This window comes from Daucus carota, chromosome 4 (assembly GCF_001625215.2).
Source record: "Daucus carota subsp. sativus chromosome 4, DH1 v3.0, whole genome shotgun sequence".
NCBI lineage: Eukaryota > Viridiplantae > Streptophyta > Magnoliopsida > Apiales > Apiaceae > Daucus > Daucus carota.
The window spans coordinates 37,993,849-38,012,907 of record NC_030384.2 but is presented as its reverse complement, the minus strand read 5'-3'; the positions used below and the strand labels follow the sequence as shown (position 1 = coordinate 38,012,907).

The 19,059-nt window shown below is 34.6% G+C and overlaps 1 protein-coding gene across 3 annotated transcripts; it reads right to left on the bottom strand.

Moving 5' to 3' along the window:
• Window positions 1-1,232: 1,232 nt before the first annotated feature.
• LOC108218593 (histone-lysine N-methyltransferase ASHH2) lies at window positions 1,233-18,423 on the bottom strand. 3 transcript variants are annotated; one of them, XM_017391595.2, is made up of 18 exons: window positions 18,208-18,423; window positions 16,444-18,011; window positions 15,862-16,060; window positions 12,765-12,931; window positions 12,581-12,660; window positions 11,384-11,515; window positions 11,189-11,305; window positions 10,714-10,806; window positions 10,327-10,404; window positions 9,893-9,949; window positions 6,180-7,044; window positions 6,038-6,093; window positions 5,609-5,688; window positions 5,439-5,521; window positions 5,264-5,343; window positions 4,330-4,409; window positions 3,529-3,574; window positions 1,233-2,760 (listed from the first exon to the last, which is right to left on the bottom strand). In XM_017391595.2, exons 2-18 carry the CDS (start codon window positions 17,846-17,848, stop codon window positions 1,585-1,587), a joined length of 4,794 nt encoding a protein of 1,597 aa, XP_017247084.1. In that variant the 5' UTR covers window positions 17,849-18,011; window positions 18,208-18,423; the 3' UTR covers window positions 1,233-1,584. The 3 variants fall into 3 exon arrangements, with proteins under 3 accessions (XP_017247084.1, XP_017247086.1, XP_017247085.1); XM_017391597.2 differs by having other exon boundaries at window positions 1,341-2,760; window positions 6,198-7,044; XM_017391596.2 differs by having other exon boundaries at window positions 1,341-2,760; window positions 16,444-17,927; window positions 18,208-18,353.
• Window positions 18,424-19,059: the final 636 nt, after the last annotated feature.

The window sequence follows — 19,059 nt, the reverse complement described above, 5'->3', positions numbered from 1 at the left end:
TAAGCTATTCGTTCTCACTCGACTTGATACTAGATTTCGATTGGAAAAATACTCAAACTGAGCTTTTTATGATTCTCGACTTAGGAAAATGCTCAAACTGAGCTCAAGTTATATAAATTTTTATGATTTTAGATGCATGTTGTACCCGAAAATTAATATGGATTCTAGACGGCCAAACTTGAATATTTGAGAAAGAATTGGATCGGACATGTCTAATTTAACGATAGCCATGCTGAATATCTACGATATGTAAATATCGTGGAGGGAGGATTGATAGTTTACAAGAATAGGAGAAATGTGATTTCTCTCTACATTTCTTCAGACGTCATCCTACAACTTCAGCTATCTGTCTTGCACCATCTTAGATCTTCTAACGTTCAGTTAATCTCTAAATTATTACTATTAACCGATTTCTCATGTTAACTGTGCATAATCACTCGAACTCTAACAATATCATATTCAAAAATGTGTCAATATTATATGCACATAATTTCAGCTAGCAAACTGAACTCGTGTTTTCAAAATTTAGTTAGAAATTATTCAAGTTACTACAACCTCCTAGCAAAAGTATATACATAATAAAAACAACCTATACACTGACATTTATTTAACAAGTTGATTACAGGCTGCTTGCATTAAAATTATAAAATGTTTGACAGATATAACTGAAATCGATCCGGTACTAAATGAAAGCTTATTCTTCATCAACTATTAAAACAGTACCTAGAATTTGCTTACTAAAGAGCAACTCTTAAAAGTGTTTGATATTTGATACTAGACATACATGTCTTGATAATAGAGGGGAAAAACACCAGAATCAGCAGCAAAGTCTCCCAAAGGTTCAATTTCTAAGTACAGAACTAAAACTGTATGTAGGGTTAAAAAAATGCTAGGGTCTCAAAAAATGTGGCTCGAATGTCATTAATGCACTGCTTTTCAAAATCCGATTCAAAGACCACTAACCAATGTAATGACTTGGCCCCTTAACCTCGTACCTGAGGTAGAGGATATGAGTGTACCCACTAACCAATGTAATAATATGAGACTTGACCCCTTAACCTCATACCAAGGGGTAGAGGGTGTCATACACTCATACCGCTGAAGCACTACCACTTTGGTATATGTATCAATATATAATATTATAGGTTTACAAAACAGCTTTTGACATTTCTTAGGACATTCACACACACACACACACACACATCATTTGTTTGCAAGTCGCTGCACGTCACTGACCTTAAAAAAAAAAAGTATACATATTGTTAACTTATCAAACAAATTTCAAATTTATGAAAACAACAGGTTGCTTACCTCTTTGAGGTGTAAATGTCCAGCCGATGGAATACTAAATCAGGATAATTGCTTTCCAAACCTATAAAACACCAGGACTAGATGCAGTACCATATAATACCTTGATTCTATTCTGAGAAAATAATTAAAGAACAGCAAGTACAAAGGAAAACTGGAGATGGTATATCTAGATATTTTGATGGCTAAAAGCTAAGTTTGGTGTTGCTAAATTGTATCCCCACAACTCCTACTTCCACATGTATCTGCTCTGAGCTAGACAAACCTTTCAGTATGTTAGCTCCAGTGCCGAGGCCTATAAAATTTGTCTCCATTTCTTGGACCGTACCCAAAGTTCCCCCCACCAAGTCTATTCCGGACCCAGGGAGGACTAAATTTTGTATTGCTCCATCTTTGCTGCCTAAAGAATTTCCTTTCCAAGCAATTGGAGGAGCCACTTGTTCCTTGAGAATTGTGCTGTTTGATGGCAGTAGGATGTTCCAAATCCAGAGTGGCAGCAGCAGATGTGCTAGAAGTATTTTGATCCGACCGATAAGTGGCACTATTTTGAAATTCTTCCTTCACAACTGCATCTGATTTTACAGTCAAAGAACATGAAGCATATTCAGAGCTTCGCCTATCGCGGCCATACGAAGGTAGTGGAGGGTAAGGGTAAAAAGGAATTCCAGCAGCTACAGCCAAATTCTCAGCAGTTTCAGCTAGAGGTCTACCAAATTGCTCCACCGCATGCAATGGAATTCCAAATGAAACAGGCATCCTTGAAATAAATCTCTCTTGCGGATGACCTACTACGCCTTCATACTGGTACTCAGGGCAGAAGCACTTTTCTATGTGAAGACCTTTAGCAGTTGAAGCACCACTAGATGACACTAAAGAATCTTTGTAAGGAGAAGAAAACCCAGGAGGTACATCCCCACCAAAGTTCTGCCCGTTATCATCTACATCTTTGGTTTTGGTTGGATGAGGGGAATCATTTACAGATCGGTTTGTATGTTTTTCCTCATATATGATGGCAGCCTGGTTAGACCACACACCAGTAATCCCATGCCGTGGGTGTATCTTTGAAATTTGTACATTTACGGGATCGGTTCTTGATTTTTTATGTGGGGGAGAACCTATACCTAGGCCTGACTCTGCTGGTTGGTCCCATCCACTTTTACGCTTGCCTGAGCTTGTTTCACTGGCAACACAGTCATTACTACATGATGCAGAGCAGCTGTCCAACTTTTCACGACAAACTTTCTCCCCCCTTTCTTGTTGCTTGATGCATTCTACTGACTCAGGCCGTCTTTCACCCAAATCCGATGACTGACAGTGTATTGCTGATAACCTGTTGCAGTTTGAGGCCCTCCTGTGAAAATCCATCTTACTAGATTCTCTGTCCATGTAATTGTTTTTCCTTAAATGTCGAGGAATCCATTTATCTCGAAAACTACGTGCAATTTTATGAACCTGTTGTGCAAGAAAAGAGACAACAAAAATCTTCAAATCTATCTGAAATGGTATTGTAATTTTTTAGAAACGTATGTAATATATATATATATATATATATATATATATATATATATATTGTATAAAGGTTTACCCCAGACTAAACCACATAATGAGTCAGCAATACATATTATTCAGGTCCATTATTACTATAAACAAACAACAAAGGTACTAAACTGTTATGCGTATCATAAACTTAAGTACTTATTAGAATCTGCAAAAGAATAACGCTTCAGCTTGATAACATCTTATTATCCATCATCATCTCTCCAACAATGTGGCTGTTTAAAAGATATTGTTATCTCCATATTAGGACAATGGAGTTTAGAGTAGGTTCAACATTAAAAGGACAGGTTAACCCGCACAATAAGAGAGCAAAACTCGATGCATTTTAAAGTTACTAATTGCTTTCTCCAAAAATAATTTAAGTCAATCAGGTCAATTTAGATGATAAAAATTACCTTCCTCACATGTGTGCATTACTATTATTCTATAGTCAAAGATCAGTCTTGATCTTGAATGGGTTATGGCAATATAATGAATATAAACTAAACAAGCTGAAATGAGATTCAAAGCTAATTTCTAACTAAAATAAACTGAGCAAGAGAAACATAGTAAAGAAAAAACCACATCAAACTTTATCAGCTAGAAAAAATAGAACATGTTACAGAAGAGAATCTACAGAAACTACGGAATATAATAACTGACATTCTAGAAAGAGAAAGTTACCTGTTTGTCATCATGCTCTGTCAATGACAGGATTGACTCCCTAAAACTGCACAACAGAAAATAAGTCGCAGCCTCAGATTTTGACCCACAGAATCACAATGGAAACAGAAACTGGATGTGTTAAAATCAATAAGACAAATTTACATACGGCAAAGTATATGTCAACCTATTGTAATTTAGTCCAGTGAGACAGTAATCTAATGGCTAATTACCCATACAGTATGCATCAGGAGTTACAGGGTGCACCTAGTACCTAGGTAGACCAATCAAACACTGGCAAAGGATAGTACAAAAGCATTCTGCCTTAGATATCCAGAACAGTTTAAACACTAAATTTTGTATCGGAACCTGCCCTTTGAGATCTCATTTATTAAAATTTTGCAGATGAGTTTACAAAGTTTACTTAAACATAGTCCTAAATATACATCAAGGTATTCATCAAGTAGATCGCATCATAAACAACAGGCAAATGTTTGCACAAATAAAAGTACATTGTCACTGCTCAGTTTTGACTTAATTAAGGAATCATTCAGCTTCAACAACAATATACTTTTTCGTTATATTATCAACCAACTAAGTATAAGCACACGGTGGACTTTTGCCAAATAGCTTAGAGGTTTCTATTAGGTCATTTAATGTTATCTGTGCATGTGTGATGTGTGTGCGGTGTGCCTGTGTTTGTAGTGCCATATATGCCAATCAAACAATCCTCAAAAGCAAGCAATAATGAAAATATATGATGGTAAAAAAAATATATGTGAAACACGTAAAACAGATAATGAAATGAAAATTCACTCTGACCTCTCCACCCCAACACAGCGGGGGCCAGTAGTGATGTGTTCCAGGGTAAGTATCTCCCTCATGGCCAGGTACTCTATGACCTACATAAACAAACAGTAGGCAGTTTGTCATACAATCATTCAGGTCTCAAACTTCTTTCTGCAACTTCATGATAATAAAATACTGTTCAACAAAGAAACTCTGTACAAATAAAATTGTCATTATATAAGCTGCCAAAAACAACTTAAATATCTTCACAATAATTCGTTTATGGCCAGGGGCTTTAAAAGATATCTCGCCTCATATAAACCCTATGCAACGCAATACCATCTGAAGTTGCTTCGTGCCAGCAGTCAGGTTAAATTTAGTCATTTTTAAAATAATAAACAAGTACTACATCCATGTAAGCAGAGCCTATAAGACCTTCCACCTACATTTAGCTACGGATACTTGAAACACCAATCAAGAACTCAATCTGACAAACATAGTAAGTAACAAATGGAATACCCATAATTCTTAATTAACCCGCTTAAATATAATTAGGCTCTAATATGATGATCACATAAATTTGAACTATACCACATAATAAGATGTAGACAAACTTGCTTAGCATTTAAGTGGAGAAATTTTTAAAATATGAATAGAAAAGAGCTGCAAAAATACATTCCTTGAGCTGGGTGCAGTTTAGTTGTCCAAAAATTAAATAAGCTACTAAAAAGCTGATCAGAGTGATAACACAAGGCCAGAAGAGTGGTATTAACTATTAACTTAACCACACAGATGGTTAATGCTTGTACCAATAGGTTCCTTAACACAATAGAAGTCTTTACATTTCTACTCAATAGTTGTCATAGACATCATCACTAGAAAATCTAGGAAAAATATACATGTACCATATAAATGATTTGGAAACAAATAAGTTAAATGCATAATATACATGTCATAACATATGCACCTTGAGAAGCTTTCTGAGAATTGGAATCTTATGAAACTCTTTTCTGCACCGCTTCATTATATTGTGCAACATCTGCAGACCTAAACATAGAAGCACAATTTTAGAACATTCCAACATTAACACATTTCAAAAGGAGATGCAGGTAACACGTTATACAATAAGCCAAGGGACAAACCATTTTTGTTAATTATATCAGCCAAAACAGTTCGTGATTGTGTTTTCAGGAGGGCATCAAGAATCATCGAAAGATCTCGGTTGCTGCAGCAAATATATAATTAAATACTATCTTTAGTATATGTTAACCAAACAGAAAGACTTAGTATAGTGAGCAAGATCCTTACTAACCTTTGAATTGCTTCTCCATTGCCACCATCTCCAGAAGCAGCAGTTAAGAAGAGAAGCTTCAGGTACACCTTTGATGCATCCTGTTACAGGAAGATGATTAAAAAAAAGTTAAAGTACAGCTTCACAAAAATTACAAAGAGTGTTGTCTAACATATTCTTTGTATATTAGACATTTATGATATCAAAGAAAGCAAGACATAAATGTGCAAAATCATGATTTTAAAGACAAAAGAAAATGATAGAGCTACAAGCAGGCATTGAACTTGCCACCGTGGAAAAATTAGAACAGCATTGCAAAATTCAAACAGTGCTCGCTTATATAAATATTAGAAGTTCAACAAAATAAAGATCCAGGACCATGTACATGCAAGTCAAACTATGGGAGAAGATTCTGACAAAAATGAAAGATACAATGAACGAAATACTTACTTTTCTTTTGCTTATCCCCCCTTCAGCATTCAGCAGCTTGTTAAGCTTCACCTGGACTGCATTCAATGAAAGAAATATGAACTAAGATACGAAAACTGCACTATAAATCCATTTGTTGGACGAGGAAAAACAAAATGCAGACCTGCTTCAAAAGGATCACCTGAGGAACTGTCCACTAGCTTATTTGGTTTGTAGGATAACTGATGTAATTTGTTGCCTTTTTCCACATTTTTAACAAGCACGTCACTCTTTTGAAGTTTTCCTTTTTTAAATGATGATGGTGAGCGAGAGGTATTAATGATGAGAGGTGATGCCGAAACAACATTCCTGTCTTCCTTGACACCAATTTTGCACTTCCTTCGAGTATCAGCTTTATCAATTGATGATCTGCCCAATTTTGTTGTCGCACTCTTAAAGCTCCGTGTGGTGCCCAAAGATTTGTTTGCTATTTCGTCAAACACTAACATGATTTTTCTCTCTCCATCATCCAGTTGCATGGAAGTATCTATAGTTTGTATAGGTGATGCTAGTCCCACCTTACTGTCCATTTCCACAAAACTTTGTTCTGGATCAGCAGATGAAGGTTTTTGCATAGGTTCTTCGATGCTAGGAGCCATCCCTGTACATCCAGCAGCAGTTCTTAAAGCATGGTTTTCTTTTCTCGGTCTCGATAAACTATATGGAGCATGCATCTCTGACATACCCTTCAAATGCTCAACATCAGTTGCAGCTTCTTCACAAACATCTTTCTCAACAGTACACAAATCTGTGACATGAACGTCAACAGAATTGCTAGTTGAAACCACATTGGCCAGGTTATCATCGCCATCTTCAGAAACTGTAATTGATTCTAAATCTTCTTCATCTGAATCATCTTGCACAATAATTTCATCACTTGAAGGATCACCACCTATATAACCCCGACACAGAGATGAACCACATACACATTTTTTGGCAGCAGCCCCAAAAACCCGTACGTAATTATAATCAAATGTCACCTCTTCACCCTGACATAATGTTCACCAAGCATAAGCTCATGCCCATATTTTATTAAAAAAAAAAAAAAAAAAATCTGTAGCAGGGGAAATTCAAATGGTCAAACATGAAACAAAGTGTATATAGTATCCACTAACATCTAAAATGCAACACCTTCATCAGCACTAGAATAGGTGAAGTTATAATACTGATGGGTAGAATATGATATCCTAATCTTATATTTCAGCGTCTAACTGAACATTAATTAGGGCAGCCAAAACATATTATATAAACTATGCACTTGCAGGCAAGATTCACAATGCTGATCAACTTATCCTAGTAAGCAATCATCAGGCCTGCACAACAGAATTTCGAGGAATACCACCTCAGGCCAAAGCAAAGGTGGACATAACTTGATTGTCTAAATGGCCGAGAGATTTGTTCAAAAGGGATAAATATAATGGGAACTTTGGGGAACAAAAGCAAACCTACTGCCCCACAGGTATTTCCAATATTTTGACGTGTTATTGTTATTTACGAATTTTCCAGGAGATGAAAACATTATTAACTCATCGACGCATAGAAAAACAATGACGTCACAGTGAATCAGTAGTAGGTAACTGGCAGAAAGTCACTATTGCATGAGCTTGGCAGCCTGCCATGGCCTCCAATAAGTCATCCACATTGCACAATTTATATGTTCTTTTTCCCCTTCAGAACAAAATATATGCAGTTGCCAGAAAAATAAATATATTAAAATATTTAATATTACATAGCTGATGGCATACTATACTGTCTGCTTACCAATGTATAATGCCACTGTATGTATTAAAAAAGACAGATCTATTCTTTGATACATTTTAGAGAAATTTCATAAATCAATATAACATTAGTCCTTTTCATAACTAATGTAAAACTAATTCCTTCATTACCTTATATAATTATATATATACATAAAGACGGAACAAAAAATGGTTTTCCATATTTTTTTTCTAGTGATAAATACTATTAAGAAAATCATGTTTCCCAATTATAATCCAATTAATCTTGTAGAGTTATCCAGCTCATGGAAACATCCCATGAGTGGGTCGTACTTGATTTTGGAGAAAGAAGATAAACCATTACCACTTCTTTCTGACAGTTGATTAAATATATTTATTTAAACTTTGTTTAAATACTTATATTTAAATTAATAAAGTTCTAATTCACCAATATATAATAGTGTATATGAAATCACCCATTTAAAATCAGTCGCATGATAATTTAAATGTACTACTAAATGACATAAACATTGATATAGGTACATTATATTTTGATGTAGAACAAGTAGCTGCAGATTATTTGGAAAAAGAGGACAAAAAGGATAAAACAAATAATTGTTGATAAGTCGTTACGAGTGGTTGTTCAGGAAGTTGTTTTAAGTAGTTATTATCTATTAATATTCAGTTGACTCTATCTTTCTTATCTGTGAACCAGAACATAGTGCATAGGTCCTCTTTGAAGCAGCAGAGATGAGACGACGTATTGGTTATGTTTGAAGTTCTTTTACTTAAATAAATCGAAACCTCTGAAAGGCTAGATGTGTTTTTGGTAGTTAGTCTAATTAAGTTGGTGTGTCAATTAATGAAAGACACTCGCATTTGTTAAGGAAGATCATAGCAATATAACTTTAGTATGTACCTCTGTTCTTGTGGATTCAAGAACCAAACCTTTATACATTAAGCTTAATTAGTCGATCACGTTGCTGATTCTCGAATCTTTGCAACCAGCTGCACCGTATTTATACTATAAAAGACTATTGCAAAACCACTTATCGTTAACTGATCTATGGCACGTTCTTTTAAACACATATAAAAACATACACGTGATACTATCACAAATATAATTAGATTTTAACAATTACAAGTATCCAAACATTAACAACAAACTCTCCAAACTTTGTTTGCACAGCACACTTCAAAATTACTAGGCCTGTGTTTGCTAATAAAAATTGGTCGTAATATTTAAGTATCAATTTTCAAATATAGAAACAATGAAGTGAACTCTTTCTTGATCTTTATCTTTTAACCAGAAGACTACTTCTATCAACATAATTAAGATGTCCATAAGAAAAAAGATGCACACATAGTAGTTCAGCATTTATTAGGGTAATAAGACTAAGTTAAGTTTGTACTCCTCCATTACCTGGATCCCCCTCTAATCTTATCATTCACAAGTTTTCACCATATTTTTGTTCTTGGACATTTCACCAACATAAATCAAATTCTGTATATATTCATTCTCTATTCAAAAATATTGGTGCGTGTAGAAAAGTATATATTCTTTTTTCAACAACCAATTAACTTGTGTTATCCCATCCATGGCTTCATGGCCATTGTAGAAAAAAGGATGGGAAATAACACAAACTTTGTACAGGTACTTTATAACAGACTGGGGTTACCAAAAAAGCAACAAAGTGATGTGTAATGATCTAGTATTTAGATGCACCACCTATTTCTACATACCCCAACTCCAAAACAAAACAGCTTCCTAAACCGTTAGGAATAGAATACATGCACTTGATTAACATGTAAAGTACATCTTTTCGAAAACCCAATAAAAAAAGAATCTGGTCATCATCGAGAATTATATATAGACGAGAACTATATATAGATGAGAAATGACTAAGGATACAGAACGCATATAAACCACGAAATGTATGTCTGAAACGACTAAGGGTGCAAAGAAAGTATATAGACCATGAAATGTATGTCTGCAGTTATCAACAACTTTATACAATAAACAAAGAAATCTGAAGTACCTTAAAAAAGTGGAATAGTAAATATATTTAGAAAAGATCAAATCATAAGCCTGCAAGTGAGGCGTGCAAAGGAAATTTACCTTCTTAATATCTCTTAATGCAAAGATTCCAATACAAACTTCCCCATTCACCATCCACTGCACCAGTTCAGCACATAAAACAGTATTCAATATATAATAAGATTATTATATTTCATACTGACATAAGATCATACATATGCATCTCTTGGGCTTGATTTGATAAAATAACAAACTGTCGACATTTTAGAACTTTGATGACAGTCACAGGCTGTGATTTAATAGAGCCTTTCGTCATTATAAAAGTCAAAAGTTATTTGAATTACAACTTCTCCTTCCTCTTACACCAAGATAGAACTTAATGTAAAGAAAGAAAGGTGAGTGAAAAACTATGATAAACCAGTTAACTACAGACTTTTTTTTATTTCTGCAGAAACTCATTTTTTGACTTCCCAACAAGTTAAATACAAAGATCATATTCAAACAAGTATATTCACCTTTTCTGTACGGCAATTTGGTTCACAGCTGTGGTTTATAAAGCGACCCAAATTCCCTTTGGAACAAGCGTCTATTACCTGAAAAAGACAGAAATTTGACTGGAGTCGATAAAGTTGGGTGACGAACATTTAATGGTTTTATGACAATGGACTTACATCATGAGACAAATCAATGTCCTAACAATCCTCAGTACACCTCACTCACACGAAAGCTGTGTACTTAAATACCAAAATAGTGCAGTTTGATGTCAAATTCATACTCTGGTAGTTTATCATTTATGATGCCTATGCTACTAGAAAACAATACATTTAAACTAGTAATAAGCTGAGAGCAATAATTTCAGATATTTGTTATATCAGCAACTACAAAATTTCTGATAACCGCACCTCACTGCCATTTAGCGTCATGAAATAAAAATGCCTATGCCCCTTCAGAGCATACTCCTTTTGCCGATCCTCATAGGCATGCATATCAAGCACCTATAAACCAGTATTTTCCACAAATGGAACATTAAATAAGCAGTATGTATTTGATTTTAATAGAAGAGAAACAAATCAAAATTAGACCAGTACCAGAATTGGGATTAGACAAGTGTTTATCTTTAAACAATTTAGACAAGAGTAAAATTGTTAGATCTAACTGAATGACAAGCTTCAACTTTACGTCTTTTCAGTATTAACATGAATAAGGAGAAAACCTCCCATGCTGTCTCGGAGCAAGGAAAATAAACCAAATATGTAATATTCTGGTATCCTTCATACTCTAATATGCAACCTTAGAAGTAATAAGTCATCCCTGGTATTTAATTTATTCGTCAAAATATTCAAACCAGACATCAATATCTTAGTGAGTGCAATATACCTCCCCCACATATTCAATAAGAAATTGCCCCTCACGAACATCTTCTAGTAACTGAAGCCCGTGGCCTTTCTTTCCGCACCGAAAGCACTTCAGTTTTGCATAATTCCTTTTTTGGAACTGCAAATCGCACCAGGAGTCACATCTGACTTATGTCAAATAACGCACAAGATAACATAAATTTCGTATAAAGAATACCTGATTGTTTGAACAAAGTTGTCCACATGGACATGTTCCTTTTACACATTCAATGTTAAGCATCCGATTCAGGCATCCATTCCCACAGCCCATTCGGCCACCTAGAGGTGCTTTGCAGTGACAAACCATTATCTGAAATGATGGTATCCTAGACAGTAAGAATTCATTGTCTAAAACCAGATATTTAGCCAAAGATAAAACACAAACTTGATGATAATTGATAAATAGCAGCTATTACATCTATACACATGTGGATTAATACAAAGAAGATAATCAAGATACCATGCATATTTATGTACTCCTTTATTCCTTCATTTAAAGCAACATATACTTTCTTGGGGTGTAATGTGTGAGATACCCTTATAACCCTCTCCAGAATGCAATGAGAAGACATCAATCCATTACATAATTACTAGGACATATATACACTTCATTTCCATGCAACATCACAATAGTCCAGAATCAATTAGAGCAATGTGGATTCTTTTTTTAGTTATTTCATGAGTTGGAAATGAGAATAGGAAAAATTCACTTTATGAAATAAAGGGAACAAGTATATCAATGTTTCGCTATCGCTTCCATGATTTCTGGAAAAGATACTAATATAAAAAATGGAATAATTAACAATATATAATTATGTGCATTTAGCAAAAAAATAAAATCATGTGCAATAGTAGCATTGTAAAATATAAGAAATACTTAAAGTATGAATAATCTACTGATTATCATCAATTACGGACTTAAACTTGGGGAAAAAAGAGCAAGTCAAACTGCTTTTAATGACAAAACATGTTCAATATTGTGGAAGTGAAAGGGAGAAATATTTTTCACCGACTATAATAGTTTTCTCCAAATTAAACATAGCCCATCGTTGTTTCTTAATATGCTCTATCTGACAAAATATGTTGGCCCATGAGCAAAGTAAATGTTCAATAAACCTTCTGGACAGATTTCACTACATATATAATCTGTATATCAACAATACTGTATATTGCATCATACATGAGTTGAATGTGAAACCTAGATACAAACATTCCCATTTCAAGTAGCCACATATAAAGATGTACAGCGACACAGATATTATAGATAAATATAATATCATCATTCCTAAGCCACTCAATACAATATATAACAGAGAGTAAATCTATAAGAGATCAAATTCACAATTAAAACAGTAAACAAGAAAAGCAAGTTCACCTCATCGATAGCTTGAGTTTTACGGGTACGATGCAGAAAATGGTTCGATCTGATTAGCTTCCAAGAGGACTGCTTAGAAACTGCAGAAAATAAAATTTTCTAAATTCTGGAAAAACTTGACACCAATCCTGGTGAAAAAGTAAAGAAGCAATATAGCTGCCATGCTATGTTTAGTATAAGCTACCTGTTGCTTTCTTTTTCTCCAGTCTATCGATCATGTGAAGGGAAGCACCAGCATCTTCTTCACATGATGCATCCGATATATCCAACTCCGCATTGATTTCTGCATTTGATTTCTCTTGAGGAATTGAGCAGTCAGCAAAGTCTTTATCCACATTGTCCTCACAGATCCTACCATATGTAACATAAGATCACTTTAAGTCAAGCTAGAGACAGAGGTGCAAGTAGCTAATATGTGATCCATTATTATTACCACCAGAATTTATGAGCAGTCCCACAACAGTCAGCTTCATTGTTTCATCATGTTAAAAATTAATTGTCCCATTCCACAGTTCCAAAATATCCCACATTACAGGAAAAATTACTTCCTTCTAACTACTTATCTTAATAGTAAAAAGCCAACAAATTTTAGAATTCTCTAGGCATTAGAAACGAGGCATTTCACTTCTAAAATGAAGCTCACGAGACATGTCGACCCAATATGACTAGCGTATACACATCAAAAACATGTAGACATGATGGAAGTTGCCATAATTTTGTCTCTTGATAATATCTTGAAGTGAAAATAATCGTTTCCACCTAATATTTGCCACCCCAAGAAATTTAGCAGATGGCACTAAACTTTACCATATGGATGGGTATTGTCTAAAGATCCTAGAGATGAATTCTGCCATTAAATTTCTCATTCATTCTCCTAAAAGCACCAATTTGTAAGTTGATCAAGTTTTAGTATAGTCCCAACCCAATATTAACAACCTTACTAGTTAACCTTTCAAAAATAAAGAGCAAGTCCTTATCAGTCACCAATTTGTTGTGGTCCATCTTATAAACACATGCAAGGACAAGGTCCTGGTATTTCAACTTCAAATTTTGTTTCTGTGCTTTATCCTCATATTCAATTACAACGTCCATGATCCTGATATGCAAGAGTAAGGTATTGGTAACCCTATGCAATTGTTAAGAAGATAGTTCTGCAACCTTTGGATTCAAGTAGCCCCAGATTTAACAACCCATGTACCAAGTTCTTTTCCAATTCTTAGACATTAGTACAACCTTGAAGACTATTATTTGTATTCAGAAGAGAGACTATAGGAAAGTTTTTTGCTATTATAGACATTAGCACAATAAGACTATGTTATTTGTATTAAGAAAAGAGATTATAGGAAATGATAAGATGGCAATTCATTATAAAGGTGTTCACTTCAATCATTGATCTTATGGGGGTGATAACCTCAAATCCCAAGGCTATAGGACATAATTCTAGGGCATAATTCAATCATCCATAGACAATTTCCAATCTAGCAAGATGGCTCCAAAAATCTGTTTCGTGCTAAATTTAGGTGGTGAAAGAACAACAAATAATCGCATAACTCCTCTTAGTTTCTTTCTTTCCAAATTGGGTATATTTGGTCATTCATACATAATATGAATAGAAATCTTTCCTCCTTTTGATCATTTATCCATAAATGGAACTCTCATGTCGCAAAATATTAGAATTTAATGGAAAAATTTACGTAACCAAATTTAAAAAAAAAAAGTAAAGAAAAAAATATTTTTTAAAAACCAATGTCACAAGTAATCAAAAGAAACTCATTCATATTTATTTTTGGATTGGATCTAAATTGAAAGGTTCAATTTACCAGAACCCGAATCATTATATAATAAATCTTTACTTCAGCGATGCAAAATTGGGAACAACTACAGGATGTGTATGAAACAAAAGAATTTGAACTTCTACTAGAGGTTTTCAAATTTGGGAAGCTAATAAAATTTATACTCGAATCAAGAAGATCTCTGGCTCCTAAACTTAAACACGTGTGCTTGCCCATCTCGGACTGCACTTATAACTTCTATTATTTCTATAAAATATAGGGGAATTTAATTTTATATACATATTTGTTTATTCAATCTGATCTAAACTTAACAGCAATTCCAGATTAAAGTACTTTCAGAGGTTTCCATCAAACCAAACTCTAATCCAAAGTTCAAAACAAGTTCAACATTATAACTCTTTTAGAGGTTTTGCATCAAAATCTAGAAGTCAAGGCACCTGAGAACAAAAGCCACAAAATTCAATATCTCTACCCCATAAAGGCTGTGAACATATTCAGCAAATTATCCAAATACGTTTTCAATATTGCATAACAAAGAATCTTAAATATAAGGTATTGCATGTGGAGATCATACTTTACAGAGTTAATGTTAATTTTCTCAAACTAAAGGAGGCTAAAAAAGTTAGAAACAAAACGCATAATAATACATAATTATTCAAGATCTTCAAGAAGACAACTTTAATAGTTCATACCAAATTCAGAAAAAGTAATCACACCAAAATAAGATCCAAGATTTCAAGATGAAAAGCACAAAAGCAAAAAGTAGTTAACAAATCAGAGAATCCATGCAAGGCCGTTTACATGTAGACCTTACAATGCACCTATCTTCAACAAAACTCTACGTTTTATTTCGTAAATCCTACTTTTCAAGTTGTGTGATGCATTAATAATATTCTATATGTAAAGACATGTACAATTTACAACCCTCAAACACGTAGACATGAGTATCTCATTTTAAAATATTTATCTAGCAACTAATCTACTATTTGATCATGATGCATATGACTTCTTTGTCTTCACTTAAGTTTATATCAGGAAAAAAAAAAAGATAAGACAGTAAGAGCAAGTCCAACGCTAGATGCTATATATCTATTGCTATTGCTATAATATAGCACCAAAAAATGTTTTTTGGTGCTAAAATAAAACTTGCACTCCAATGCTAAGTTCTATAAACCAACTCATTCAATGCTAACTAGTTTCAAATTTAACCAACTCATTAACTTTTACCTAACTTCTATAAATAAAATATAGAACCAAGGATGTGGCAACATGGATAGATCCATCCTTGGTTTCAAATATAGAACCAAGGATGCATCTATGCATGGATGCATCCAAATATAGCACCTCTTTGGAGTTGAGTTTTTTTACTTTTGATGCTATAATATAGCAATAGAACCAAGTATAGCATTGCATTGGAGTTGCTCTAACAATATGACCTTTCCATTAGTTTATTCACATTATATGAAGGAGATGAGTAATATAAATTACCAACTGCTTTTTCTGTCTTCGATGGAATCTGCAAGCGTGGCTGGTATACGCCTCCATTTATAGCAATTGTCACAACTCACCCAAGCATTTCGTGGAGGTACATATTCATCTTGTGCCCCCTTCAATTTTATGCAAGTTACATCTGGGGTTATGCTGCATCTAGTTTTGGACCCTCCAGGATCAATGAATGAGTGACCTCCTACAACACCAATTTATTTAAAATCACATTCACATAGAGCAAGTTATCAATTTATTTCACATAACAGAGCAAGTTACGAACTCATAAGCTTGCTAGAAATTCATATGTAAAAATAATGTGAATTTCACCCTGCCCTGCCATAAAGTATAGTGTGCAGGAGATTAGAAGCAATAAAAATATATGTGTATTAACGAAATTTTACTTCAGCGGTTATTTAACTTGTGATCCTGTTAGAGATTTTAGTCCTCATTAAAGAACAGAATGTCAAACAGAAAAATTGCCTGTATTAAATGCAGATAATATAAGGAGAAAGATCCATAACTTAATTTGCATGGAGCTGAAATAAAGATATTTATGTATTTAATTCGTTACGCTCCAAGTACCTGCTTCTGTATAATTCTCTTTCTTACAAACAGCCTGAGCATGATTAGATTTTACTTTGGCTTTAAGGTTGCAGAGGTCTCCATTCTGTTCATCTGAATCTGCTTCTGGGGGCATCATTTGAGAGCATTCTAAACTGCCTTTGGGAGATCCGGAGCTTTTAGTATTTTTATGATCCCTAAGTTTAGTGGAAGGAACACACTTCTTCGAATCCTCATGTTGAAACCTCAAAGGCGAACATAAACCTCCAGCCAAAAAAGCTTTACCTTCTTTGGCCGAATCTCCAAAGTCAGGCATTTCTGATGATAGCAAGGGTGGTTCCATAAAGCATTGGCCACTACTAATAGTTTTAGCAGGTATTTTTCCAGTTGTAGTTGACATATAAGCTTCACTTAACATAGCATTATCTGTTGTTCTCTCTGAGTGCCTCTGTTGCTCAGCTACTTGAGTACTGTCTATGATTTCCGGGCTTGAAGGTTTATCCTCTATACTGCAATTAATATCTTGGCAGCATATATTCTTCTTTTTTCCTTTACTAGTACTTGCCACTGGTAGAGTTGAACTTGAGACCTCTCCAGAAACAACACAAATTTCCTTGTTCAAATTATCATCCTCGGCAATTTTCTCACTTGTTTGGCTGTCTGGAATCACGTTAATAACTTCTGAATCAGGTGAAGTTCCTGGATCTAAGCACCTGCTATCTACTGTTTCTAGTACTTCAACCTGTTTCTGTGTAGCAAGATCATCATGAACATCGGAAGCACTAAGAATCAGGGAATGACAAGAACTTCTATGATCATCCACAACAGCAGGCATGGTTTTTGATGAGAAGCTACCACCAAATGTGACTTTCAGGCGGATGCGACTAGTTGAAGTAGGAATTTCTTTCTTCGAGCTGAGTGAACCTGCACGTGACTGGTCACTCTTTCTCTTAGCATCTTCCTCACTAACCCCAGCTGTTCTTGAGTTTTTAGGCTCATTTTGATTCAGGTCAGCATCTGCACTCTGCTTTAAAAAATGTTGAATAGCTGCCAGCGAACCCCAACCAGATAATCGGGGTTTATTTAAACTTCTTCTTCTTCTTCCAGCAAACAAGACACAACTCAAATCCAGGGGAGCTTTTTCATTGGACATCTTCTTGCATCTCCGGGAAGGCCTTCCACTGGTACCCGTTTTTATCACTAATCCACTACCATCGACATCTTTCTCAACCTTTTTTCGTCTAGATGACTTCTTCTTCGACCAGACACTACCAAATTCACCCGCATTTTCATTAGCATTTAGTGAAACCACCACAGTTCCAGGAGAGTCAGGCTTAACTGCACTAGACGGTTCACATGATTGCATCGAACCTCTTTCCCCCAATCCACTCACATTCTCCGCAACCGAACCCATCTCATCCACCATATCTACCCTCTACTGCCCTGCTCTCCGAGTCTCCGTAATCCACAAACTCAAAACATCAAAACCCTGTAATTCCCTAGAACTGCAACCAAATAATCGACTAAACACCATAAAACACACAAACACCTAAAATCAACACAACTGCCACAACACTAGCCCTAATCACCTACAAAAAAAACAAAATCAAAGTCTAAACAATAGAACAACAGGTGCATATATGCACACACAAATACATACATAAACGCGCATACACAAACAATGGTGGCATATATCACGATCATATATCTCATTCACTAATTTCCGATGAATTAACAAAAAAATTAATAAAAATGCAAAAATTGAACGAAAGCAACGAAGATTACCAGGCAAATAGCTCGACAAGGAGATGAATCAAGCGGACATTAACGAATTGAACACGAATTTGTTCAATAACAGAGCCGCGAATTTAGGGTTACAGCTCTGTATGTAAAGGCTGTATATATGTATGTATGTATAGGCTATATGTATGTGTATATATCTCTTTCACGCGGTCGAGAGAGAGAAGAGAGAAAGGCTTGGCTTCCGGCTCCTCAATCCGTATAAATCATGTGTGTATATGTTGTTAAGTATTGCGATTAAACAACACTATTTAATTTGCTGCGGCGAACGGAACTTTAAAATATTTAGCGATTATCGTGAGAAAATATAAATACTAGTAGGTGTATATTGTAACCATTACAAAATTTAAAAAAAAAAAGGATAAGTTTCCTTTCTTTTAGAAGAGGTTTTGCTGAGCTAAATTTTGTTTAGATATACATAGGGATAGCTGACAAAATTATATAAAATTAATATTTATCAGACACGTGTCGTGAATTTAACTCGATCCAAAAATTTAATATCAAAATATTTCTAAATTTGATTTTATTTGTATGTACACGGACAAAGGCGATAATTAGATTTCAAATATCGGATAAGAATAAAAATTTAACAGACCCGTGTCATGAATTTAATTTGACCCAAAATTTTAATGTTAGACTAGTCACTAGAAATACTTTTTCAAACAAATATTTTGCAAATTTACGGTCCTCGAGATTTCATTGCACTTTTTCGGTTATTTTATTTCATTTTTATGACTTGCTCTGTACTGTTTTGTATTTTCTTTCTTTTTCTTGTCTCCCAGAGTATACAACACCACCATCATATCACTCCTTCATCATCCGATTACCATCCATCGC